Source organism: Thamnophis elegans, chromosome 1, assembly GCF_009769535.1.
Source record: "Thamnophis elegans isolate rThaEle1 chromosome 1, rThaEle1.pri, whole genome shotgun sequence".
In the NCBI taxonomy this organism is placed as follows: Eukaryota; Metazoa; Chordata; class Lepidosauria; order Squamata; family Colubridae; genus Thamnophis; species Thamnophis elegans.
In genome coordinates this window covers 110,940,712-110,963,002 of record NC_045541.1, presented here as the reverse complement: position 1 = coordinate 110,963,002, position 22,291 = coordinate 110,940,712, and the positions used below count along the sequence as shown (strand labels likewise).

At 41.6% G+C, this 22,291-nt stretch overlaps 1 protein-coding gene and 1 long non-coding RNA gene across 14 annotated transcripts in view; one reads left to right on the top strand and one right to left on the bottom strand.

Annotated features, from left to right (window-relative positions):
- The window catches only part of GPHN (gephyrin), a 231,627-nt gene extending 230,711 nt beyond the window's left edge, over window positions 1–916 (bottom strand). For 4 of the 9 annotated variants that reach the window (XM_032227429.1, XM_032227421.1, XM_032227439.1 and 1 more), the window contains exon 1: window positions 741–911. In XM_032227429.1, coding sequence (XP_032083320.1) covers window positions 741–804 — 64 coding nt within the window. In that variant the 5' untranslated portion in view covers window positions 805–911. Of the gene's footprint in view, window positions 1–740 lie in introns of all 9 variants that reach the window. The other 5 variants (XM_032227482.1, XM_032227465.1, XM_032227456.1 and 2 more) reach the window with 3 other exon arrangements.
- LOC116515450 overlaps window positions 5–22,291 on the top strand; it is an 84,101-nt gene continuing 61,814 nt past the window's right edge. For 2 of the 5 annotated variants that reach the window (XR_004256257.1, XR_004256255.1), the window contains exon 1: window positions 5–248. This is a non-coding gene — a long non-coding RNA (uncharacterized LOC116515450). The remainder of the gene's footprint in view (window positions 249–22,291) is intronic. The other 3 variants (XR_004256256.1, XR_004256254.1, XR_004256253.1) reach the window with 3 other exon arrangements.

Genomic DNA, 22,291 nt, shown 5'->3' with positions numbered 1-22,291 from the left:
TCGTGACTTCCCCCACCCCTCCCCACCATCCTTCCTCCCTCTCTCTCCACGCTTCAAACGCTCGCGGCTTCCCCCCCGAGTGGGGAAAGAAGGGAAGGGCTGAAGTGCCTTCCACCGAAAGCGCTCCCCCCGGGTGGGGACAGTGGCTATCCCACTCCGCTTTCCTTCCCGCCGGGATCGGGATGCCGAGCTCGGAAGCCTCCCGGGCTCGACACTAGGGGAGGAATCACGCTGCCCGTCCAGCAAAGGTACTTTTCCGGAGACTCCCGGTTGTCCCTCCGCGCCCCAGGCAAAGCCGATATCTCAGGGCTGGTGTGTCCCCCGTCCCCCCTCTCGCTCCCCCAGGTTATTTACGGGCCAGTCCCCAGCGGGAGCGGCGAACTCGAGGCTGCGGCACTAAAGAGCCTCCCGCCCGCATGCGGCAACCAGAGCAGCGCCCAATCCCCACCGCTGCTACCGTTGCCCGCCAAGGCGGCAGCTTCGCCCGCGCTGCCTCCTCGTTGCCCCTCAGCTGCCCGGCCAGCCCGAGCTCGGAGGTAAGTGCGAGAAAGGAGCCCGGCAAGCGGCGCTCGGGGTCCCGGTGCAGTGACGGCGGCGGGGCCACAGAGGAGAAAGGTGGCAGCGGCAGCAACGTCGGCGGCACGGCGCCCGCGGCGGGTACACCCTGCACGGAACGGCCTGGCGGAGAGCCGCAACCGCCCTGGCCACCTCTGCCCGGCTTCCCCGTCGCGGTTCGTTACCTGTGAGAACCCCGACACGGATTTGATGGTCGTGGTTCGTTAAAATCATCCCCTCCGACGCCATGTTTCCCAGCGCAGCCACCGCACTGACAGGGAGGCGGGGGGGGGAGTTGGGGGGGGGAGAAGGAGCGCGAGAGCGAGGAAGTGTGGGGGGAGGAGGAGGAGGGGAGAGGGAAAACGGGTGAGGTGGAGCGAGGGAGGAGTGGGGGGCGGAGCCGGCCTCCAAAGAGGCGGTCCCTGGGAACGCGCGCGGTTAGGCCGAACTGCACGGAGGGGGCGGGCCCGGAAGGGGAGAAAGGCGGAGCCTGTGGAAAGGTCAGACGAACCAGAGCTGCCCAAAGGAGGAGCCAAATGCAACGCGGGCGAGATTTTAGCGAAAAAAGAGGATTCCTTTGAAACGGTCGGGTTCAGTCGAAAGCAATCGAGCGCCGAAAGCTGGGTTAGGTAGTGGCTTCTCTTATTCTGCTTCGGTCTTACTCCTTCAGATCCGATTGAGTTGCGAGAAGAGCCGGGGAGGTCCTGCTGTAGCGGTGCGGAGGGAATACGAAGTTGATGGCTATTTTATTTTATTTTTTGCGCAGGAAACATACCAATTTCGCCTGCCGGCAGATTCCCCAGTAGCTCTTTTCAATATTCATGAAAACAGCAAGACTGTGTGGAGGGATCACGTCCTGCCTTTAAGCTGGAATATGCCAGCATTCTGTGGCGTGCACTTGCACTGCGCCGACACATGCATCAGTCACCATTTTTACATCCACATGTAATTGACTGCAACGCGAAACATTGGCATATACCGCACTGCATTCATACGTGCAAGCTGCCGCCTGCACCTATTGCGATTGACGGTTACCCGGCACCTCTGCAAACAGGTTGCATTTATTCACATTACATCCACGTTTATTGCTCTATATTGTATGCACGGCATATACACCCCACGGGAATTTCTTGGTATGGCGAAGCGTAAAAATGGCAGTGAAATGGAAGAAGGTCTGTGTTCGGGCAGAAGCTATTTGAGCATTTAATTCGCGTGTCAGATCAAGCCTAATACAACGTGTTCTCTTACTTTCTGTTCACATTCACTGCCTCGTGTGAACCCACCACTGCAGTTTTACACACCTGCACGGCTTGCAAATGCATACCGCAAATAGTACCTAATTGTACTGTACCATATTTCATTTGCTATGCATAGACACAATCTTTGCTACCACATGGATAAATGCCTTGATGCCAGAACGGAAATTAGCATTACCTGACAATGTGGTGTCAAATCCGAACTATAACAAATTGCCCCCTCCCCAAAAAATAGAAAAAAATATTATTCCACAAAAGTCCACAGATTTTAAATAGATACATCTTTCCATGCATACATTCTGGAGCATTTTAGTTGCTGCTTCACTAAGGTCAATGGTTGCACACAGACTAAATGAAATATAAATTATTTATGCAACAAAAATAAGTTAGAATAAAAAGAATAGTTTTTTACAGTTGGGCCAAAAGCTTTATTTTCAAATGTAATAAAATGCAAACTTTGTATTAAAGAGTTATTAATGTATCTGATTTTTTAAACTGTGTATTTAATCTTACTCTGTTCCAAGAACTTGGAGCATAATTAAACAGGAAGGGAGAAAATGGAAGTACTCTGGCAAAAGATGTCAAACATCAAAGCAAAAGCTTAAAAGAGCATGAGGAACTCCCAAATGCAGAACACAAATGTAACTCCAACCATTTAAAAAAAAACCTATACATCAGGAGCTTATCATAGCGGAACCTATCATCAAAAGAGAATCCTTTTCATACCTCATTGTATGAAGTCCATATAATATTTATAGCCTAATACTCTGTGTGTTTACTTGAAACTAGCTTTTGCTATGTTCATTGAAGCTTATTCCAGGGTACATATTTATAGAATCCTAATTTTATAGGTACATCTCCAACGTGCTGTTCTCTTTCAGACTGAGTAGTGCTGTACAAAACACAAAAAAGCGTAAGCCAAAGTAATTGAAGACATGAAATAAGGAAAACTATTGAAGCATAACTTTGTCTCTTCCATCCTCTCTAGTCACTTTCTTTCAATACATTTCTGTTATTCAATTCTCATTCATTCTCTCTATGGCCAAACCATCTCAACATTCTTCTTTCTTACTGATCACTCACTTTATATTCACTCCACATTCATATTTGATCCCATTTCCTCTTGTTTTAACCATACATTTAAGTACCTCATTCCTACTGTATTCAACTTACATTTATGTTCCTCCTGGTGTACCAAAGTCATACTTCCATGTAACAATTGTAACATTGTGAATTTTATTATATTACACTATAAAGACATTTTTGTTTCTTTCAAGACCAATAATACCGTAGCATGCTGCATGCTACCCATCATCTTTCTATCAGTGTTTGCACATCTTAAAAAAAAAATCTCTATCCATTTTCCCATCTTTAGTAAACATTCTAACACAGTACATAAGTTCATATGCTTTGCTCCAATCTGATTGTCAAATTCACTTGCTATGATTACAGTATTAAAAACTAATACAAACGAAAAGAAGAATTAAAAAAGTAGAAGGTGCATAAAAAAGGAAAAAATAGAAAAGAAATAAGAAAAGAACATAGTAAATAAACGAAAAGATATATATAAAGAAGTGGCTTCCCATGTTATCAAAAGAAGTATGAAAATTTTTAGTAACTTACTACTTCATCTTACAATACAACAAAAAACCTCTTCTTTCCATATCCCATATCCCAATTCTTATCTATAAACAAATCCATAAAGCATTGTTATTTCAGTCTTGGTATCAGCAAAAACCCATTAAGCAGTACCAAAAATAACAAAACATCTATTTTAACCTTGATCAAATAAACCTACTTTATATTCTTTACTTCTAACAATCTTAATTTTTAGTCCATTCAATATTGTAAAACTCGATTTCTTTCTTTCTTTTTTCTTTTTGTTCCTTCTAATGAAATTCTTTAAAGCTGTAACAAGCCTCTTTAGTAAATCTGATTTAGGAACGTTATTCAGGTCACCCTCTTAGTTTATTATTTGTATGACTAATTTTTAAAACAGCTGGTTTCTTTTGTATCTCAAATGTAATATATACATTCCCTATGATTGCTGTATTATGTCTTTTGTCAATTCATTTTCAATTCAGGCAATCTTGATTTGATCTTGTCAGGTAAAATCTTGTTTCTCTTCCATATCATCTTTTAGACACAGCTTTTCCATAGAGGCAGATGTTTCTATTGCACTATTAGTGATCTATTACTATGTTCTTCTTTAATTATAATTTTTATTTACCTCTATAATCCCATTTTTAAAACTTTATGTTTTTTTTAAAAAAATCAAACGAAAGCTACATTTTCCCACAGGAAACCTTCTTTATAATTAATTCAAAACTCTTCTTTGAAATTTACCTGGACTCTAAAATAATTAAGCTTTTAAAACTCTATAAAAGTAATGTGGGGGGAGAGAATCTAATTTCTACTACAGATGCCTCATATATATATATAAATGCACCATTCAGCAGTTCATAAAAACATTGCATTGCTTCAGCAGTTTATTGACTCTAGGAAGGACAATGCTGTCTGCTATTTTTAGTAATAGACACCCCATTTCAAGTATGTCTTCCAACTTCCATATACATTTCAGTTAAAGACAGAGTTAGGAATGGAATTCATTCTTAATTTAGGGACTCTCTGTGGTGAAGGGCAATAATCTGGTCTGCACCCTCTATACCAAATATAAGCTATAATGCCCTTCTAAAATATTGCTTATTGTTACCCTTTTGTTATCTTTGTATCAGGATCACTAACTGCACTACTCCAAACATTAGACACAGATGCACTCTTCAGGCACACATTAAATAAATCTCATTGGAATTCTATGAATAGACAATATCCTACATAATTGTCCAATAATGTCATGACCCATGTCATTGTGTCTTACTATACACATCTCTGAATTAAAATATTAGACATTAATTCCTTAAGTCAATTTTACAGGCTCTTACTTGTTTTAAAGAAATTCTTGCTGCTTTAAAGCTTCTCCCTTTGAAGATATAGTGTTTTGCAATCAATAGTAGCAAATAGAATTTTATTTGTTTTCATTAGTGCACATTCAAATTTACAAGATTTTCACTGCATCCAATTACCACAGTTGATTATTAATAGAATTCTGTTTTTGTTATCCAAATAAACTAAATAGCTCAATGGATCATTAATGCATGGACAATATTTATTTCATTTATCGCTGTGAATTTTTTTAAAAATTAAGTGTTACTCACTAAAATTGTAACATCAAAGAGAGCCAACACATCCAAGAACATTCTGCCAGTTAATACCAACTAAAGCGACTGTTATCTATCATTTTCTTAAAATACAAATGTCTGAAACTCACTTTTGATCTCACTTTTAATTTATTTAGCTGTATTTGTGTTTTAATTCTATTAGTGAGGATTGCTTGTGTGAGAGTTTGAGTATGAATGATTCGGAGGACCTGGCGGGTCATATGGGGGCCATTGGGGTGGTTGGGGGGGCTATATCCACGGGAGAGGGTCGGAGCATTGCGGTCATAACAGGGAGAGGCAGATATGGCGGGGACTTTAGGGCAGGCCATCATTGGGGAAGGAGGGTTCGCTATATTACAGAGATCCCTCCTTCCGGCCCTAGGAGTCCCACTCCAAGGTCAGATGGCGCGAGTGATCAGGACCCTGGTCTCAGGCTGCTGTCGCTAAATGCCAGGTCTGTGGTTCATAAGGCCCCCCTCATCCGGGACTTGATAATTGATGAGGGCGCAGACCTGGCATGTATTACTGAAACATGGCTGGGCACGGAGGGAGGAGTCCCCCTCGTAGAGATGTGCCCAGATGGATTTCAGGTGCTGCATCAGCCGAGGGCCCAGGGAAGGGGTGGCGGTGTGGCTATAGTAGCCCGGGAGTCTTTAGTACCTCGTAGGATCCCTGCTCCGGAGCTTGTCGGGTGTGAGTCCCTACTGGTGAAGCTGGACCTCAAGGGTCAAGTGGGTTTGTTGCTTACGTACCTGCCTCCCAACTGCGTTGCAACAGCCCTCTCCTCTCTTCTCGAGTCAGTAGCCGAGCTGGCGGTTGAGTTCCCTAGACTTATGGTGCTGGGGGATTTCAACCTGCCTTCGCTCGGTGAACGCTCTGATGGAGCGCAGGAGTTCATGGCTTCCATGACAGCCATGGGCTTGACTCAGGTAATTCGAGGCCCAACCCACTCAGCGGGTCACACGCTCGACCTCGTATTCCTCTCGGAGCAGTGGAGTTATGACCTTGGTCTGAGGGGTAATGAGATCATACCCCTGTCGTGGTCAGACCACTGCCTACTGAGGCTAGACTTCCGGAGGCCAAACCCCCACCGTAGGGAGGAGGAACCGACCAGATGGTTCCGCCCCAAGCGACTGATGGACCCTGTTAGGTTCCAGACGGAGCTTGGGGTTATTCCAGATACTCTCGCCCACAGTTCGGTGGAGACCCTTGTCGCTGCCTGGCACTCGGCAGCTTCAGGGTCTCTAAACCGGATTGCGCCACTACGGCCCCTCCGGGTCAGCGGCCCCCGGAGGCCTCCTTGGTTCACCGAGGAGCTCCGGGAGATAAAGCGCCGGAGGAGACGCCTAGAGCACTTGTGGAGATCAGACAGGTCCGAATTGAACCGGGCACGTGTAACAGCATGCACCAAGGAGTATACTCGAGCTTTAAGATCGGCAAAAAGAACACACATTGCCTCCTTGGTAGCGTCCGCCGAGTCCCACCCAGCCGCCCTGTTTAGGATAACCCGCTCCCTCCTAAATAGGAGGGAGACGGGGGACCCCTTACAGGGTAAGGCTGAGGAGTATGTTCAGTTCTTGGCGGACAAAGTTGCCCGGTTTCGAGCGGACCTGGACTCCACTCTTGCAGAGCCAGCTGAGACACAGGGGAAAGACTTGGCAAACCATCTCTGGGTTGAGTTTCAGGAAGTTGCCTCTGGGGATGTGGACAAGGCTATGCGAGCTGTGAGTACCTCCACTTGTGTACTGGACCCGTGTCCCTCCTGGCTGGTTGCCAACAGCAGTGAGGTGACACGAGGCTGGATCCAAGCGGTTGTTGTTGCATCTCTTCGGGAGGGGCACTTCCCCACCGAGCTTAAGGCAGCGGTGGTGAGACCCCTTCTGAAGAAACCGTCTTTGGATCCAGCTATTCTTAATAACTACCGTCCAGTCTCCAACCTTCCCTTTGTGGGGAAGGTTGTTGAGAAAGTGGTTGCTCTCCAGCTTCAGCGTACCTTGGAGGAAGCAAACTATCTTGACCCCTTCCAGTCCGGCTTCAGACCAGGTTACAGCACAGAAACCGCTTTGGTCGCATTGACCGATGATCTCTGGAGAGCTAGGGATGGAGGCTTTGCGTCCATCCTAGTTCTCCTTGACCTCTCAGCGGCTTTCGATACCATCGACCATGGTATCCTTCTGCGACGACTGCGGGAGGTGGGAGTGGGCGGCACTGTCTTGCAGTGGTTCTCCTCCTACCTCTCGGACAGGTCGCAGTCGGTGTTGGTGGGTGGGCAGAGATCGTCCCCGAGGCCCCTAACATATGGGGTGCCACAGGGGTCGGTCTTGTCCCCCCTCCTATTTAACATATACATGAAACCGCTGGGCGAGATCATTCGGAGGCACGGGATAAAGTATCACCAATATGCGGATGATACACAATTGTATCTGTCCGCCCCGTGCCAACTCAATGAAGCGGTGGACGTGATGAACCAGGGTCTGGAAGCTGTTAAAGACTGGATGAGAGCAAACAAACTGGTGCTCAACCCAGACAAGACCGAGTGGCTGTTGTGTTTTCCTCCCAATAATTTGACCACCGTACCATCAATCAGGCTGGGGGGACAAAACTTATACCCCTCAGATAGGGTCCGCAACTTGGGAGTCCTCCTGGATCCACAGCTGAGTTTTGATCACCATCTATCAGCTGTGACCAGGGGGGCATTTGCCCAGGTTCGCCTGGTGCGCCAGTTGCGGCCCTACCTGAATTGGGAGGCTCTCACGACAGTCACTCGAGCCCTTGTGATCTCTAAGCTGGAATACTGCAATGTGCTCTACATGGGGCTGCCCTTGAAGAGCACCCGGAGACTTCAGCTAGTACAGAACGCGGCCGCGCGAGTGATCGTGGGCGCACCTCGGTTCGCCCACATAACACCTATCCTCCGCGAGCTGCGCTGGCTGCCTGTGGATCTCCGGGTGCAATTCAAGGTCTTACTTACCACCCATAAAGCGCTCCATGGTAGTGGATCTGACTATCTGAGAGACCGCCTTCTGCCAATAACCTCCCTGCGTCCCATCAGATCGCATAGAGCGGGCCTCCTCCGTATTCCATCCGCCAGTCAGTGCCGACTGGCGACCACCCGGAGGAGAGCCTTCTCAGTTGCTGCTCCGACGCTATGGAACAATCTCCCCGTGGAGATTCGTACCCTGACCACAGTCCAGGCCTTCCGTACAGCACTCAAGATCTGGCTAGCCCGTCAGGCCTGGGGATAAATTTTATTGCCCCTCCCGAATGCTGAGTGAATGTTGTGTTTTAGTACTTTTTAGTTATCTCACATTTTTTTTTCTCTGTAATTTGTCTTTCACCCCCTTTCCCTTACTATTGTAAGCCGCCCTGAGTCCCCTCAGGGAAAAGGGCGGCCTATAAATGCTAAATAAATACGAAAAAAAAAAATACGAAAAATACGAAATCTGAAACAGGTATCTGAATGTCTGAATATATTAATTGACATTAATTTTTAAATGGGGAAGTAACATTGAAAGCAAAAGAAGACAATTTTGTTTTAATTCCAAGAAACAATTGTCTACAAATAATCAGTTCACATTTATTTAGTTTTCTCATAACTATTTTAGAAGAAAAATAACTATAACTGCTGAAATAACAATGGCTATTTTAATTGATCAGAAATATATCAAGAAACTAAGATTAAACTACTACATAGGGGAAGGATTAGATTATAGAGACTAAAGATGAGTAAACATTTCAAAGTTTAAAAGTATATATTGAAATATTTTGTCAGATAATGGTTACTAGCTAAAATCAAAATAGGTAGTCATCAGTTAAACATGGTAATAGGGACTAGAATTTCCATCAGTGAGTGATGCAATCATGAAGCAAGTGATTACATTGCTCAGTGATCATAATCCCGGCACTCCTCGTGCTGTTATGTGCGGGTCATGGCTTGTTAAGCAAGCCCCAGGTTGCTTACTAGTAGGCCAGCAAGCAAGTAAGACATGCTGCAAGCATGGAAGGGGGGGGGGAGGGCGCTCGGATAGGTGCTACCAGGGGGGAGTGGATGCTCAAGTGACTGGAATCAGCTCAGTGGGGATGGGGATGGTACGGGAGGGTTGAATAATTTACCAGAGTGACCTACGACTTCTCTCATTATCTGTACAGCTTTCAATAACCATTTTTAAAATAAAAATATTTTACCAGAAAATCAACATTTTTATCACCAATTTATTCATTTTCAATGAACTAAATGTACTGAACTAAATGTAGAGCCATATTTCCCCAATACAGACCATTGCATTTGGAGGATATCAAGTTTGATAAAGTTGATTTAAGAACTTGTTCGAAATTATCAGAATTTCTTTTTTCTAATTTTTTATTTGTTCAAAAAATTAAATACAAATTCTAAAAACAAATTAACAATTTTTTATTTGTTCAAAAAGTTAAAATACAAATTCTAAAAAAATAAAGTTTAACAAATAACAAAAAAATGGATAGAACATTTAAAAAGTGCATTAAAAAGGACAAAAACAATAAATATTATGTCCCCTGGTTGATTACAGATAAATATATTGCAACAATGTTAGTTTCTCCCCCTTGCAAAGAAGCCCACAATCTATAAACTTCTACATCTATTTACAACCAACTTAGCCTGTCATCTATCTTCTATATGTAACAACAAAATAGTTAACAGTTAAATCAGCAGCAAAGTTAAACTTCAAATTCCTCTGTTAATAATCTGTCACTGTATTTAACTTGTAGAAGATCTACAATGGCTTTTTATCTGCCACAAATCACCACAATCATTATTTCTGATCCATCTGGGATCAAATATATTTGTTTGGTTCTAAAAAATAAAACTTGCCCTTAAGATTTTTAGTGGAAGTTTTCCCCTACAATATCTCACCTTCCAATATCCTAAACCCCTGCTGTAAATATCTATACCACATCTGTTGTTGAAGCAGTCTCACTAGGTATAAAGTCTCTTGTCAGTTGTTGTCTGTTTAGGTATAATAAATCCATTTTCCAAAATTGATTCCTCTACACAGGAAAATCACTCCAAATCGTTTACCAATTGGATGTGATATGTCCATCTTCTTAAAAGAGTCCACTTCATCACTCATCAAATCTACTAATTCTAAGTCTGTAAAATCCAGGTCTTCAAATTTCTGTAAGATGCCTTCTTCAAAGCTTTTTCTTCATATTTTTCTAGAGTATTTTGGTTCAAAGAGCATCTTGTAGTACTATAATTTCACTCTGAAGCCAGGAGGAAGGGCAATCTAGGTGAGCCTATCTTCACTGTTTTTTCTGCTATTACCTAATCATTAATTCCAAATCTGAGCATGTAGCTCAGTTACATTGTTGCTGAAGTCTTGTGCATATTTACTCAGAACAAAGTCCTAGTCATTTGTCTGAAAATAGGCCATCATGCGAACAATCACACACTGAATCAAATATCTGTGGAGATTCTCAGTCATCCAGGTCATAGTTGTCTCAAAGGAGCTTTTCAAAAGGCAACTGGATCAAATAAATCAAATGGCGTATATACAGTACTTTATATTGATAGAACTTTATCTAAAACATTTATAATGCTAAGAACTTTATGAATATTCTGCTGACACAACAATAAAATGTTATAAATATGGAGTGTCATTTCCTGGAATGCTTTGTTTGACCAAAAATCAGCCCAATATTGTTTAAAGACAGTATATGTAGTCAGATTTTAAAAGCTTACTTTATCTTAAAACTCTACTTCTTCAGGTAAATTAAAATGTCCTTTTATGACCTAAGAATCACATTTCCTTATAGTTGAGTGCTAAGGAAATACAAGTGTGATTATTATCATTAAGGCCTAAATTGTCAGAAATTGTTAGAAATGTTATCTGATGTGGAACAAATGTTCTTGTAATGAAAAAAGATGTTTCTTTATATAAGAAAGAATGTAAGATCTTTTGAAATTCATGATTTTTAAGGCACACCACACTATTAAATATGAGATTCTGAAATACGTAGGGAACTACTTCTTTATAGTACTTAGATGTGGGACTGGGAAGCCACCTGAGGATATTAGAGCTGCCCTGAGGAATTGAAAATCAACCTGGAAAAAAAGCAATGGCAAAACATTTCCGTAATATACAAAGAAAACTTCAGAGATACTTGGATGTGTACAGATAAGTCATCTGGAACTCAGCTTGACCCAAAGATAACTTGATTTCCTTAGAAAATCAAATCAAATATTTGATTTATTCCCTTTATTGGTTAGGGTTAGATTAACACATTGTGATTGGCAATGTTGAATTAGTTATATTTTGCTAGTAAATTATTCTTTCAGGAAATTGTTGACTTTATATATAATTCCCTTTGCAGTCCCCCGAAAATCTGCTTCTGGGGCATTGGGAAATCTTGAAAAATAGTTTTTGGGTACAATGCATGGTGTTGAACATGAAGGGGAAGTGACATAATCCTGACCTATATGTCAACAGAGGAGCAATTTGGGGCAGTTTAAAGAAGATCCAAACTTGTTAACATTCAGATGACATATTTTTCAAAGCTGGATTCAGAGGCATCCACGGGATGTCAAAAACATCCAGATGGTAGCTATGACCATACAATTGAAGCCCCTCTCCTTTTGATGTTTCTCATGCACATAAAAAGTGGCAAGGTACCCATCATTCAGAAGTGACTACCTTCCTCACTTTGAGGGATGATCAAAACAAAGCCCCCAGTGCAGATTCAAGAGAAAAAAATCTGGCTGATCTTTAATGTTGTTTGCAAAGCTATAGTATATAGGTCTTGAGCAGACTCTATCTTTGCCTTTATACTAAAGCACCAAAATTGTAGTGTTACATAACAAGTCATGTTTTAACAAGAAATTATATATGTATAAGGACACACTGACTTTTACATCAAAAACACTCACTGTGATTCTTCCAGTAATGCACTTCAATATAAATGTGGGTAATTGTAAGTCTTTTGCAAGCTGATGCCTTTCAGCTGAGCTGGGCTGGGAATTATGGGAATTACCTCCCATAGCACCATTTTGGTAAAGGTGGGAGATATGTATGAACATACCTTACTTTAAATGAACTTCATTTCCTCCCTTCTTCCCAAGTAATAAGATTAATTACAGTGATAAGTAGTCTCCCTCCCCCTCCCTCCCTCCTTTTGGTTTAATGGTTAAGACACCAGTCAAGATATCAGTACAATGTGAGTTTTAGTCCTACCTTAGACATGAAAGCCAGCTGGTGACTTTGGGTCAGTCACTCTCAGCTGTTGATGTCAGGCTTAGATGAGAAGCTGGTCAGTCATTCCTGTTGCAACCAATAGATCAACACTCAGTTGCTCCAAACAAAGAAAAGAAAAAAGAAAACTGCACTTGTAGGAAAGTGCTAGGAATAAAAAGTGATAGTTTGATAATAACCTGCTCTATGGGGCAACATATCCCCAGAGATCCACATGGCTTTCATCTTGGCCCTCTTTTGTATCTGAAGAGTAGAGGGGGTCATAGACAATTGAAAAGGGGGACAAATGAGTGGGATGAGGAGGAAATCCTAACTGCTTAACTTTCTTGGCATTCGCAACAAAATTTGCATTGAAAACCTGCCCCACAAAAGTATAGAAACATACATGTACATAAGGTTACATTTTCCAGCATCAGAAAGATGGGTTTTTCAGTTGCAGAAATGTGTTAGAGCTGGTTAAGAGGCAAAAGCCTTTGACATGTAACTGATTAAGGTCCTGTCAATTCCAGGCAGCAGGGCAAGCCAGAGGGTACTAATCAACTAATTAAGGTCACATTGCTGAGCTTGTTAAGTTGCCATTAGCACTTATTAGGGAAGCACTGCCACACAGAGAAAAACTGCTCCAGAAGAAGTACTCAAAAAGTGGGACAATATTTGATTCTAGCTATGGCTGGTGGACAGAGGATGTGTCCTCCTTTTGCCAGACATCTAGCAAATCCTCTCTTCAGGCCATCTTTAAAAACCTACTACTACTAGGTTTGGGGTTGGTGTTTGGAAGAATCTTTCTATATCTATAATAGAAATATAATAAGAAAAAAAGAAATATATAAAGAAATAACTTCCAACCACCACCCCAAATATAAACAAATTTAGTGACTCTTTATTCCCTTTAATGTTTCAAACAGTTATATCTTCATATCCCATATCCCATAATTATCAGATCCATAAAACATCATCTTTTCAGTCATGATGTCTGCAGAAATTCTATAAAGAATTACCAAAAAGTAACATTACAGCTTGTTTTAATCTTAACCAAATAAAACAACTTTATATCCGTCTTTTTTACTTCTAACAGTCCTATTTTTTAATTCATTCAAATATTATCTCAGGATTTGATTTCTCTTAGTTTCTTCTTTGTTCCATTGCATAGAATTCTTCAAGGCTTTGCCTATAAGCCTCTTTTGTAAAGCCTACAAGCCTCTTTTGTAAATCCAGTAGAAAAAAAATATCCAGGTCACTCTCTTTATATGCCATTTGTGTTTCCTTTTTAAATTTTAAAATTTCAAGCAGTTTCTTTTGTAGATACATTGAAACATCTTTTTTCTCTTCTCTTAGCTGTCAGTTATAAACCCACTTTTGATACCAAGTCTATTTTATCAGCTAAAATTTGTTCTACATCTAAGATTTTTTTCAATATCTATCCATAGAAGCAGGCATCATTACTTATAGTGTTGCTATGATGGTTACTATTTTATGTTTCTATTCTTCAAAATTCTCTTTCCATATTTTCATTTTCATAACCATCTTGTAGGCCTATATATCTACTAAAATCGTTTGCTGCTTCTAGTATCCACTTTTTGAAATCATGAAATTGTTTTGTAAAACCAAAGCAGGATCTATTTCCTATGACTAATTGTTTACACTTTATAATTAATTCCAAAAATTTCAATATTCCATTTTTTCATGGAGTCTTAGTCCATTTATAACTTTCTAAGATCAAAATCTTACTTGTTTTTTGCTGTTTATTTCAGACTTTTTACATTCTTAAGCTTATAATTAATTTTTTTTATTTTGATCAGGATTAAAAACAGTTTTCAAACTTGCCACTCCAAAGTTCTCTGATAGCTTAAAAGTAATGAACATATTCTGCTAATGATTAGAAAGCTAGATTTGCAAATTTAGAGACTCCTTTAAAAGTCTATGCTGCAATTGTGAGCAAGATGGCCAATCTTGTCATCTGTTGGCACTCAAACTTGTGAAAAAAACAGTCAAGAGCAGTTGTCCAAAGCAAAGTAATCTCCTATCATCTCCTTATCTAGAGAGATTTCTACTCACTAGTTCCTTGATCTTAGCTGTGATAATTGGCTCCATGCTTGCATACCTCCTCAGGAAACCTCTGGATGGAATATTTTCTAGTGACTTGGTGAAGTGGAACTATGTGGCATTCTTTTTTCTTTTTCTTTTGTCTGCTAGTTGTGCTTCACTTTATGTGTATAATGTTCCTATTTTATTTCATTTTGTTTTTGGTTCATGAAACTTCTCCAGGAGCTCAGCAGCCTAGAAATATGGTAATTAAATTAAATAATTAACATGTGGAAAAGAGAAACAATTTTTAGATCTACCTTTCAAAATATTTCAGTGTGCATCCATTTTTTCTGATTTTTCTGCTTTATTGCTAAAATGTACATACTGTATATACTCGAGTATAAGCCTAGTTTTTCAGCCCACTTTTTGGGCTGAAAAAAGCCGCCTCGGCTTATACTCGAGTCAGTGAAAAATTTGCCCGAAATGGAGGAGAAAAAGGGGCGGGGCCATGCCGCTGGGTGACACTCGTGAATGGCCCAGTGCCCCTGTGAGTTTCCCCTCCCTCTGTGTCAGTTTGCCGCGCAGCGCGCACCGCACCATCCCCCCTCCTCACGTTCTAATGTAATGCAGGGCTGTCTTACGATTCCCCTTCCTCCCCCTCCTGCCGCTCTGCAACAATGTCCCACCTCCTCCTTGTTATGGCAAGCAGCCACATAGCGATATCCCACCTCCTCTGGTACAGTGATCCAATGATAGGAATCACTGTGCCGTGTGTCATAGGAGGCGGGACATCGCTCCCGCGGCTGCACGGGACATCATCATCACAGCGGGACATCAGCATCATGAGGTGAGTGAAGTATTTCATTGAATACACCGCTAGTTTACTGTTTTTCTTTGAAATAAATATTCAAAAACATTATTGGTATCTATTTTTATTTTTGAAATTTACCGGTAGCTGCTGCATTTCCCACCCTAGGCTTATACTCGAGTCAATAACTTTTCCAGTTTTTTGTGGTAAAATTAGGTGCCTCGGCTTATATTCGGGTTGGCCTATACTCGAGTATATACGGTAGTAATCTGGTTGTTTTTTCAAGAGGCAACTGGACTTTCTGTTTTTTCTTTGAAGACATTTCACTTCAGTTCTTCAGAATGGAAGAAGCTTCTTGGATGAGAAGTGAAATGTCTTCAAAGAAAAAACAGAAAGTTCAGTTGCCTCTTGAAACAACCATGACTGGATGACTGAGAATCGCCATAGACATTTAGTAGTCTGGTTCCTATGGCCACCTGTTTCAGCAGTGTAGATGGCTTAATTTTGTCTCTGGTAAAAGGTATTATATAGCCTGTCAAGACACGCTCTTCTCAAATGCTTGCTTAAGTTTCTGGTTTGTTTTCCAGTGCTACACCTTTCTTTAATAAATATGCCAAAGGATTTGTTCATTACAAACAGGTCAAGTAGAAACTTTCCCACAGAACTAAATTACAGCTGAAATGAGTCTCTCTAATCCGTAATAGTCATATCACTTTTTAGCTAAATATTAGGTTCATAGGAAGATCTTTTGTATGCTAAACCATTTATTTGGATTTTATGAAGTATGTTTTTAAATAGTTTCTTAAGTTAGATGTTTATGGCCAAAATAGATGTTTTTCAGCACCTGTGGATTTAGTTTCCAGTTAGCTCTGGAAAAGATACTGCAAGAGAGCCATGCTAGTCAGTAGTAGTCAGAAGTCAGAAAGCATCTTTTCAGACTAACACATTTTATTAACAGACATATATTTTAAGTTACAGCTCACTTCATCAGATCATGGAACGCCACTCCCCAGTCTTCCCCCGTCTTGCAACCCTGCATCAGTTCAGCCATTCCATGTTCATGATGAAGTGAGCTCATGAGAGCTTATACCGTTTAAGAATACATGTTAATCTGAAAAGGTGTTAGCAGCAGTGGTGGAATTCAAATAATTTAACAATTGGTTCTCTGCCCTAGTGACTAGCTGGCTAGGCATGGCTCGGTGAGGTCATGTGACTGGCTGGGTATGGCCAACTCAATGTCACTCACATCGATGGATGCTTTGCCTTAGCTGTTACAATGTAATAAGGGTTAACCGGAGAGGCACTTTCTGTAAGCAGGTCAATAAAGATTAGGCTAGAAACAACACTATGTTTCCTTCCTGCCTTCCTTACAGGATTAGCAGTGTAAAGAGGGGAAAACAAAGGAGATTTCTTCCAATAACCAGTTCTCCCAACTGCTTAGAAAGTTAACAACTGGTTCTCCCAAATAGGTGCAAACTGGCTGAATCCCCACCACTTCTGATTTTTAACTAGCACTGAGGTCGTGACTGCAACAAACAACAGATGGATGTAGCAAAATAGCAGCTAGGGAGGGTTATGCCAATTTTTTCAGCCTGGGGGTCTTCAGATGTGTTGACTCCAGCTCCCCAAATTCCCAAACAGCATGGTCACGGCAATGCTTGCTAAAATTCTGGGGAATCCAATATTTAAAATGAGGTTAAAGGAATTGGGAAGGCATTGGGAGCAGGATGTCGTCTCACCCCTCTCCTTTCTCTAGTGCAATCTTTTCCTCCAACTGGGATTCTCAGAAGTGTTTGCTTTCTCAACAGCAAAATAAAAAGTGCCAGCCATTCTCACAAGAAATGTTCCCCCCTCCCCAAGTTTGCAGCTATTAGGCAGTAACCGAGATTGCCAGACTAGTGTCTGCTGTTGAACATTTAATTTGGTGTTCAGGTGATAAATCACATCACTTCTATCAGTATAAATCTGATGCTCCCATTCAGTAGGGTCAATGGCCTGTCTCTCTCAAATGGAAAAAGGCAATTTTTAAAGCCTTGTTACCTAACCGAGTAATGAGATGTCTGCAAGAAAACAACCAAGCTCAGAGAGCACTGAGGACTTCACAAAAAGGCCATAGTCTAATTTCTTACTTTATGTGTTTCATACTGATTGATTCATACTGCCAGTCATTTAAAATAATGTTAAAAGAATAAAGAAAAAATAGGAAGAACCATCTGCACATTTCAGCCTAGATGAATGATACTATTGCCAATAAGCTTGATCAGTAATGGTAAGCCTTTAGGCACACAGTTGCCAAACTGGTAGGTGTGCGTGCCTGCACACACATATACACACACATGCATTTCAGCGCAGTGGAAACCTGACGACCAGTTGGCTGATGCACATATGTGCATCAGAAACCTGACAACCAACCAGCTGAGCTGGGGCGGACGTGCCCACAGAAAGGGCTCTGCGTGCCACCTCTGGCACGCATGCCATAGGTTCACCATCTTGGAGCTAGATTGTATAGTACAGCGATGGCAAATCTTTTTTGGCTTGTGTGCCATAAGTGGGGGGAGCACAGGGAGGTCTTGTGTGGGTGTGCCGATCCATAATGCAATGCGCAATCCACCCCCAGTGTGCATGCACGCATAACAGGAGCTCCCCCATTTTTGCATGCTTTTTCGCCCTCCCCAGACTCCAGAGGCTTTATAGGAGCCTGGGGAGGGTGAAAACAGCCTCCCCCACCCTCCCCAAAGGCCCTCTGGAGGCTTCAGGGACCTTCAGGAGGCTTCCCTGAAGGCTCGGGAGGACTAAAAACAATCCTATGGGCAACCCAGAAGTGACTTCTGGTTTGCTCTTAGGGTCGTTTTTGCTCTCCAGAGGCTTCAGGGAAGCCTCCTGAAGGTCTCTGAAGGCTCCGGAGGGCTTAAACCGACCCTACGAGCAAAACCAGACGTCCGTTTTCGAACTTCTGGTTTGCCCATAGGGCCAGGTTATTGCACTCCGGAGGTTTGAGGGAAGCTCCTGAAGGCTCCGGAGGTCCTCCGTGGGGGGCGGGGGGAGGCTCTTTTCACCCTTCCCAGGCTCTTATAAAGCCTCTGGAGCATGGGGAGAGCGAAAAAGGCTTTAAAAAAGGCTGAACTCAGCTGGCCAGTGTGAGCATGCGCGCTGGCCAGCTGACAGGGCAACGCCTCGCGTGCCCTGACATATGGCTCCCTGTGCCACCTGTGCCACGCATGCCATAGGTTTGCCATCCTGGGTATAGTAGATCCTCATATTCTCATAAACACACTCATATACACAACACTGAGGTACAAGGTAGCCCTTCATTTATAGCAGTGCATTTAGAGACCATTTGAAGTTACAACAGCACTGAAAACAGTGGCTTATGACCGTCGTTCACACTTACGACTGTTGCAGCAACATCATGGTCATTCAGATGCTTAGCAACTGATTTATATTTATGATGTGTGTCCTGGAATCATGTGATCATCTTTTGTGACTTCCTGGCAAGCAAAGTCAATGGGGAAGCCAGAGTCAGTTAATAACCGTGTTATTTTAATAACTGCTGTGATTCACTTAGCAACTGTGGCACAAAATGGGGCAAAGTTCACTTAACAAATGAGGGTCACACAGGATGATACTTGAAACCTGTTTTTTGTAGTTGTGTTGCATTGTCTAACTTACATGGATTTTCTTGTATTTTAAATTTGCTTTTTCAATTGTACTGCTAATTTCCCCTAAGCCTTAACTTTCGAGAAAAGCCTCTCTTTTGGAAACCTGGACTGGCAGGAGAGCGTTCGATATCTTGTAGATCACAGTTTCATTTTTAGCTGCCCTCAAGCCTCCATGAACAAAGAATGTAGTCAAGCTCAACCTTGGGAATGTTCTTCTTACCAGAGGTGATATTCTGCTGATTCGCCCCAGGCGGTGGCAGGAGGCTCCGCCCACCTGCCCAGATGTCATCACAGACACTCTGTGCATGCTCAATAGCGCATGCTCCTGGTTCCAAACAGGTAGCGAAGATAAGAGGATACCATTACTGCTTCTTTGCCCACGTTTCTTTTATTTTTATTCAAAACACAATGCCCTTTTCTATGGTGATTCTCACATATTATTAGATGCTTTAATCCTTTTATTGTAACTGGACAGATGACTGTTTCTAAACCAATCAGCTTTTGCTTTGAAATTCTTTGTTGTGCTAACCATAAAAGTAAATTTAAGCCATTTTTCCTTCTCACAGGGAGACCCCTCTTTATCAGAGTACTCTAATGAATTACTCTTAAATGATCTTCCCACTTGGTTGCTTATTGGGAAAGGTAAATCAAGGCATAACCTATGGCCATCATCACAACTATCTCACTTAGCAACAGAAATTTTGGCTCAGTTGTGGTCACAGATTGAAGGCTACCCATATTGTGTTTTAAAATACCAAGATGTTTTATGTGGTAGGTAGGATTGGTGGTCTTAAAGAGTATGGAAAACTGTGAGTACTGAGGAATAATGTTGGAGTGCAAAATAAATTCTAATAGTATGCAGTCATGATTATCAGCTGTGTTATCTGTAACAAAAATGAGCGCTTGTGGGTACTCTTATCCAACTGAATCTTCCTAAGGAACCTGATAAATATTCTTAGATAGACATTACAAGGAGGTGTTGAACTTAAAAGCACCAGTGAAGCATAAAAGGTGTAAACATGCTGAATTCACACATCAGGGCTAAACTACAAAGTGATTACCTTAATTTTCAGTTGCTATTGTTGCAGCTATTATTATCTTTATTATGCTTTCTCCTGAAGAAGAAGAATAAATACAATCAACAATCTCCCCAAACGGTACATCTTTCTCTCTTGGAGGAGTTTGTAATAATAAGGCTGCACAGAAAGCAGTTTGGGTAAATAACACCGTGAGCATGAGACTCAGTGAGAAATCTAGTAGCAGTTTCCAAAACTATCAGCAAGAGCAGATTGGCCTGTCTTCTAAAAAGAAAAGAAAAAGACAGTCCTCCTCCATTTTACACCCCAAAACCACAAGAAAACAAGCCAGAATAGTGCTGCCTTCAATTCTCTATATATAGGTTCCTCATTTGAAAACACAATGTTTACTGGAAATCTTGTATTGTAACCTGAATCCTCTGCCTAATAAGTATGATTACTCAGAGTTCTGAGAAGCTTATTTTTGGAAGAACCTGGAATCTACTTCAGGTTGCTGCAAGAGATACCTGTGTAATTCTGCACACTACAGTAGGTGGTATTAAAGAAAGTATATTTTATTAGATGTATGTATGTTTCTCCATCTAAGGAACACAGTGGCTCAGTGGCTAAGACATTGAGCTTGTCAATCAGAAGGTTGGCAGTCCAGCAGTTCGAACCCTAGCGCTGCATAACGGAGTGAGCTCCTGTTACTTATCCCAACTTCTGCCAACCTAGCAGTTCGAAAGCATGTAAAAATGCAAGTAGAAAATAGAGACCACTGCGGTAACAGTGTTCTGTGTGCCTTTGGCATTTATTCATGCTCGCCACATGACCACGGAGACATCTTCAGACACACTGGTTTTTTTGGCTTTGAAACAGAGATGAGCACTTCCCCCTAGAGTTGGGAACGACTAGTGTGAAGGGGACCTTTATATTTATCTTTTATGTTTCTCCAAAATGGTTATTTGACTATAATGGAGCACTTTTGTACTAGATTATAGGGGGGAAATGCTTTTTATTTATGAGAGCTGAGATGTACACAACAACACTATCTGGTATTGAAACCAGAGAGTTGTGTTATTCCCACCCCACCCCAGACTGGGTTCCTGCCCACAGTGCTTAAGCCCAATTGTACATATCAAGGTGGAGATGTGCATTATGCAGCTCTGCATAGGGGAGAAGGACCTCAAAGGCTTTGTGCCTACCCCTTGATATTGAAAGTTTTCATAGGTAAAATCAATGAACCCTTTATATCATGTTCGTAGGTTCATTTTGTAATCTTAGTATAATTACTTTTCCAGTGCTCATCAAATATTTCATAAATGTCAGCAAAAAGCATGAAATATGCAGTATGTCATGTTCATACCAATAGGTCAGTGTTGACTATTTGCCTTCACAAGCCTGTTTTGTAAACAACTTCCTCTTTTTACTCATAGCTAGCTGTAGATCCTGCCTTTTTCCTTGCAGATGCTATATTTGGGATTATTTTATGCTTAGCCAGGTCATTTGAAACTTCTGCTTATGAATGCAAAGCTATTCTATGATTGACATATCCTATGTGTAATATCTTTTGATTCTCATTATCACTAGGAGAGAGATTACTTTTGGCCACGATGCAAACTGTTTGAGAAGTCACAGAGAGTATAAAAACTAGACATATCCAGTCCATATCCAGTGGGTCTGAGTGCTTTTTTAAGTATATTTAAAAAAAATCAAATACATGGTTAATAAAATTTACTGAAAGTAGATTGCCGTGCCTTTGACATTTGCTTCTGGGCTGCCCAGAAGGGATTCCTTTCCTTGTCTCAACCATTTACTGCTCACCACTGCTCTTGGTTGTGGCTTGCTTTGCTTCCTTGTCCCATCAATTCCACATAGAGGAACTAATCGGAAACAACCAACCTATCATAATGGAGGTTTGATTTATTTGTCAACAAATGCCATCAACACTTTCTCCCTTGTTCTGACAAAGATACCTATGGGCATGTGAGTTCACACGTTCAACTTTATATTCCTAAAAATTGCATCTCCTTGATGTTCTTCATCTATAAAGTGGATGGTGAGACACTGCAAAAAGCAGATTTCAACAAACGGAACTTGGATCCATTCTGGAAAAATGAGCAGGGAATACTGCTTAGTCACCTTTTTCTATTCTTCTTCTCATTTTCTGCTCTGGTTCTCTTTTGGCTGTTTCTTCACTGCTGTTGCTATCAGCAGGTCAATGGCTATCTGCTGCAGATACGGTGCTTTCTCCACTGTGTAAGTCAAGGGAAATCATTCTGCCTTTTAGATAAGCGATATGCACCCCCACTTGTCTCACTTATTACATATATGGCAAGAGGGTGAGGCATGGTGGGCAAGGTCATGACTCGGTAAAACAGCAAACAGGTGCACTATAAAGAGCTTATAACACATCTGATGCCCTTATGAATAGCTAGGTCTGCTGATGCTCAAGGATGAAAGTGAATTCTTGTATTTTTGGCAAATAAATAAGCACACTTAAATTCCATGAGGAACTGTGAGAAAGT